Source organism: Anneissia japonica, unplaced genomic scaffold (assembly GCF_011630105.1).
Source record: "Anneissia japonica isolate Jap-2015-1 unplaced genomic scaffold, ASM1163010v1 scaffold288196_len149068_cov176, whole genome shotgun sequence".
Classification (NCBI taxonomy): domain Eukaryota; kingdom Metazoa; phylum Echinodermata; class Crinoidea; order Comatulida; family Comatulidae; genus Anneissia; species Anneissia japonica.
The window spans coordinates 80,952-86,797 of record NW_022712618.1 but is presented as its reverse complement, the minus strand read 5'-3'; the positions used below and the strand labels follow the sequence as shown (position 1 = coordinate 86,797).

Genomic DNA, 5,846 nt, shown 5'->3' with positions numbered 1-5,846 from the left:
AAGTCCCTAATGATTGCTGTTACGCGCCTCGAGGTCGTAGTTAACAATTAAACAAGATCTATCATATATGAATAAAAACATGTAAAACATAATAAGCAAATGTATCGTTTTCATATCAGAAAGTCATAACAATTCTCTTTTTATTGTAATTATACAACATAGACCTATAAAAAGGTTTAAACATTAAGTACCGTAACCATAATTGTGGTTATATATTAGTACAGTACCACTAAATTATATATCGGTTAAGGATGCATTAAGCCATGGCACTCACTTCGACGAAATTCCAATGAGATCACAACACTACGACGCGCGGAACGGATCATTTTCAGTGACGATCCGTTCAGACCGCCATCGACAATCAGCAGACGGCGTGGCGTCGTGCACCGCTCACAAAGAGCGGAGTTGGATTCGTCGGACGACGCAGTGAGTGCCCGGCTTTAGACCACGGCAAACATGTTTTTGAAAATAAAGAATAACTGAACAAATAAATTTATTTTGTTTAAGAAGCAATACAGAATGAGAGTACTGTATGTTAATTGCAGATGTGTTATAATTGCCTTCAACAGTTTCCTACTACTGTGTTACTTGCTGGTCCTGACTCACTTATCTGATTGACATTTCCCATCGTGGGCAATAGAAAGATCCATGTCATTTTGGACACATTTAAATTTATTCAGAGCACATTCAGAGGTATAGCTTACTCGATCAGTTCCACAAACGGGTTTGAACATAGTCGAACAATCCAATAGGCAATCTGAAATTGTAAAATAATATTCATCATTGATAGCCTACATTTATACATCTATTGGGAAATGTACTTCACAATTAAATACAGATTCGCTAATTTATTATTACCATTATTGTTTACGTTAGAAATGTTTATAGAAGCACTTTAGATTGAAAGCTGTCATTTATATGGTAAAAATATTAAGTTAAATGGTAAATATGGTTGGTTCTTATGAAAACGTCACAAATGTAAAGCTTTTTAAGGAACTGATGTTTCGACTGAAGAAGCATCTGACCACTAAATATTATAAAATTAGAAAAAATGTTAATCATCCCTTTTACGAGTATACGTTACAAATTCTGGTACTTACCATCCATATTTGGTTTCTGTTGAGAGTCTTGAATTTGTGATTTCAAGAATGCCAATTCATTCAGTATATTTGATAACGATTGTGTAAGGTCTCTCGCCAAGCGATTCAATCGGTTTAACGTTTCACTAAGCATATCTGTTTCCGTAGGTGTGGGTGTTTCTTCGGGAATCTCACTACGAGAATTTGAAGTTATGCAGTATGTACTATTTGGACATTCTGAATTAGGAGAGAATGTAACTTCAGTGGGTTTTTCTTCACCAACCATCTCCTGAGGTGATTCCGGTAATTCATTTGATGAGTGGAATTCTGATATTGAATCTTTCTCTGTTGAAATTCTTTCACTAGAAGCAGTTGTCAATAATGAAACAGTTTCATCGACAGTCGGTTTATCAGATGTCGCATCATTTATAGATTGTTTAGACTCCTCAGTTTTCATTGGTGTTGGTGGGTTTGTTGTATGTGTAGTATGAAACTGTGATTTCTTTGACGGTATTTTACCGGATGTCACAACATTTGTCGGTGTTTGTCCATACTCATTCGTTGGCGTAGGTGTTGGTGGGTAGGATGTCGTATGTGACATCCTACGAAACTCAGAGTTCTGTGACAGCTTTCTATCACCTGTTCCGGGATTTGTCGGTGTTTGTTCAGACTCATGCGTTGTTTTTGTTGGTGTTGGTTGGTACGTTGTTGAACGTAGAGTAATATGCTCCTGTAATTTTTTTGCCGGTTTTTTGCATTTTCCTTTGTAATCTACAACAACATCTGTACCGAATGAACATGATTTCTTTTTTAGCGAGCACGCGGAGCTATACGTCATACCATCACTTCCGCAAACTTTATCATTTCTCGTTGGTTTCGGACACTTTCCACCACAGAATAATTCTAAAATATTTGGAAATAGAACATATTTTATAACAATAAAGCAATTAAATTATCTGCAACAAGAATATTTGTGCTATATTTAATATAATAATGAATATATAATAATATACTAATGTAGAAGATATTATGAATATCATGGACTGTGATACTTGTCTGAATGCGACATCTACAACTTTTGAAACCCGCATTACCATACAGAGAATCTAGATGCTCTTAGTTTTGTCTGAGGCGTGTTGGGGTCGACCATGAACTCGATAAGAAGAATCATGTAAAATATAAATTTAGGCCTCTATGGTTCTTGTTGAACTTCAACAGAGAACCATTGCGACCCACGGCGGCCGCAATACAACACCTAAATTTGTGTATACGGGGGACGCTGCGAGTCGGCAGTGTACCAAGTTCTTTTTCGTTTTATTATGGCGCAACATGTCATAGAGTCTAGCTACGAGCTATTTAACCTAAATTAATTGGCATCGTGTATGTTGGCATTTTTTATTGCATTTCATTGTGACTGCGGACACAATAGGTTAATTTTACGACGCCAGCATTTAAAAGTCATAATGTCCTATCGAGAAAGTTTTACAAACTTCTCCCCTTCCGATACTGATTTTCTCCCTTTTTAAACGATTTTCGAGGTACTTGCATCAACCCAAATTGTATATATATTATATGCTGTGACTGGCGTCATTTACGTAAATTAATCAGAACCGACAGAAGGATTTGAGAAGGTCAGACAAATAAATAAACATCAGCAGAGGTGGATAAAATTTATCTGCTTTTGTTTAAGTTTATTTGTATATGTGATGAATAGCATGCGCACAATTTCTAAAGCAGTGCACCCAAGTGTTAAATTAGCTATTCTAACTCCCATCTCTGAATAACTAGGACTTTTTATCATTGCAAACACTACGACCAAAATTGCTTCTCTGATCTGAATCATGAATGAAAACAAACCGTGCATAAATCCTAAGCAGCCGAGATACACTAAATAGGCCGCGGCTAAATGATTAAGATTTTAATAAAATTATTAAAAACATTTTACTCACTGCGCCCGACGGTCTTCGGCCAACGCGAGTCTATGGAAAACACAACGTCAAAACGCACGCGCAACGGATCGTTTTTAATATGACGATTTAATCAGTTCAGACTGCCACGGACAATCAGCTAACGGCGTTGCAACTTCCAGCGCTCACAGGGAGCGAAGTTGGATTCGTCATCCGACGGTCGTATGACCTCGTACGACGCAGTGAGTGCCCGACTTACGTATATTCGTTAACTGACCATTACATGTTTATGCACACGTCATGCAAGCGCGGCTGAACTTTGTCCACACTCAGATTTGATTTGACAAAACATGTGACATGCCTAAATATGGTTATGGTGACAGCACATCTTGACCAAATATAGACACATCAGTTTCAACTTTTTTTTAATAATCTGGACAGAGCTTAATTATACAGCAGCTCGTAAGAAATCTAGTAAAGATGTGCCTGTAAAAAAATCAGTTAAAACGTTTCAATTCTCAATGAACAAAAACATTACATAAGTTTAGATTTTGCCCAGATTGATAAAGTAAATATTTATCGATGCACAGACGTTTTACTACGAAAATAATTTCTAGCCAGTTTAGGGTAATTTAAAGCCCCATTCCCGGCAAAATTTCACTAAAAACTGACTTTTTTTTATAGAAAATATGCATTTGCATTACTCCAATTATTATAAATCATGGAAAAATATTGGCATGAAGTTTAGTTTTACGCAAAGGAAAAAAAAAAGAAGAGAAATACAGACTATTTCTCATAGAATATTACCATTTTCTCGATGAATTCATCGTTACTAGGCAAATTCAGAGGTTGTAGATCGCATCCACTATCGCGTTTATGTATCCTTTATACAGTCAATAAAGTGCGCCCTCTCTAATGAGATTAGTTTTTGAACTTCGCATCTCGCACAATGCGGTCGTTCGATTTGGCTGAGATATGTTTGTTTAGGTGTCGAAATCTCAGTAAGAATCAGTTCTTTAACAAATTTGAAATAATTCCTATGAAATATTCTATTTCACAATTGTCAATACTAGCAAAGGAACATATCATGTCGGCCGTTTTTATGTGTGATAACAGAACCTAAATAGAGGTAAGGCTAAGCCTAGCAGCGTTGGATAGGCTAATGTTTTCGGCACCTACGATATTTCTTCTCACGACCTATCGAAAAATCAAACATGAAAAATTCATCCGGGTTTATTTTTTGTGTGGAACACAAAAAAAATCAAATTTCAGTCTTTTTTGAAATTTTTTTTTCATTCTTATGAATGTCTAAATTCAGTTAAACTAGCAATTCCGTATTATATTTATAAATATTTATAACATTATACAAAAATTAGATTTTTCTTAACAACTGAAATTTTGCCGGGAATGGGGCTTTAAGAATATGGATGGTAGTATTGGTAGGCCTGTATTGTAAATGGTGAGGACAAAATTTTGTCATTAGAATTTTCAAATAAGATATAAAAAATAATTAAAATATATGTATGCAATTCACCTGGTTGATAATGTATCGTTCTGTTTGTTAGCTCTACGCAGACAGTATATAGGGCCTACTTTAATCAACGCGGCGCCAATACTAATATATATACTGTAAGTGTCTTAATGTTTGCACTGACGCAAATACTTACTTGTTGATAATAATTTGGTGGTTAGGTCTACAGTTGTTGGAGTGTTTGTGACTAAGGTAGGCGTTTCCATCACACTATCGGTGCCTTGTTGTAAACCTACTGGCGTAAATGTAGGTAGAGGAGTGCTTAAGCCATGTTGATTATCTGTTGTTTGCTCATCTTGGGTTACAGGTGTGTTGGAAGTGCTTACACCTGTACTATTATTTAAAGTTACAGGTGATGTAGATTCAGTTGTCAATCTATTAATTGGTGTTAATGTATGATTGTCACTGGGTGGCTTTTTATTATTTTTCTTCTTTTTCTTGTTTGGTGTTACTACTCCTACTGGATGAACCTCTTCTGAATCTTTATCATCTTCCGTACTGTCATCCTCTCCATTTCGGTAAGTCTCGGCAATAGCGTTGACAGACGGAAGATTTGAAGGTTCTGCACCGTCTTCAACTGAATTGTCATCATTGTCTTCTTCTGAGATCCTATTCTCCTTTGTGACAGGAATCGTCTTGCATCGTCCTTTATGAACTACACTAATGTCGGTGTTCGACAGGCACGCTGATCGCTTCAAAATGCATTTAGATGGGTACGTTAAGCCGTCACTGCCACAAACTTTGTCTCGTTTTGTAGGTAGTTGGCACTTCTTGTGGCACGTGTTATCTGTACAAAACAAACCGATGAAACGGACGGAATTAATTCTATACCCATTTTTACGTGTATTTACATTGTTCTGTCCTTCCCAGATGAGTACTATATTACTATATTTGTTTGAGTGAAGTCCATAAGAATTAAAATTATTTTAGGTTCTGGTTTTAGATAAAAACTAAAAACATAACAAACCAGTTCCAAAATTCCATCACCAGTCTTCAAACCTCAATAGCCATCCCAAACAAACTGCTAAAGTATATCATCGACTGTCGAGTGTATATTGTTAGATAGACGCCAGATAGATTTTCATAATGGCATATTGCAACAGTAAAGGAAATTGCATTACAAATTGAGATAGGACTACAATAGTGTTAGGAGAATTGTAATTAAGTACACCTGTTTCATCAATTAGCCTTTAAGCTTGTTACAGATCATACAATTTCAATGTAAAATACAATAGCCTAAGCGAGGTTCTCCAAGTCAAAGTTATGAACTTCTTTCATCATTCAACTTTGTCAACTTTGCGCTGGTATATATGTCTCTTATACACATCT

At 36.0% G+C, this 5,846-nt stretch overlaps 1 protein-coding gene across 1 annotated transcript in view; it reads right to left on the bottom strand.

Moving 5' to 3' along the window:
• Positions 1-102: 102 nt before the first annotated feature.
• Positions 103-5,846, bottom strand: part of LOC117107965 (agrin-like) — a 14,836-nt gene continuing 9,092 nt past the window's right edge. Inside the window, exons 6-8 of the mRNA XM_033249775.1 lie at positions 4,654-5,304; positions 1,101-1,982; positions 103-757 (exon numbers count right to left, since the gene is read on the bottom strand). Coding sequence (XP_033105666.1) covers positions 603-757; positions 1,101-1,982; positions 4,654-5,304 — 1,688 coding nt within the window. The 3' untranslated portion in view covers positions 103-602. The remainder of the gene's footprint in view (positions 758-1,100; positions 1,983-4,653; positions 5,305-5,846) is intronic.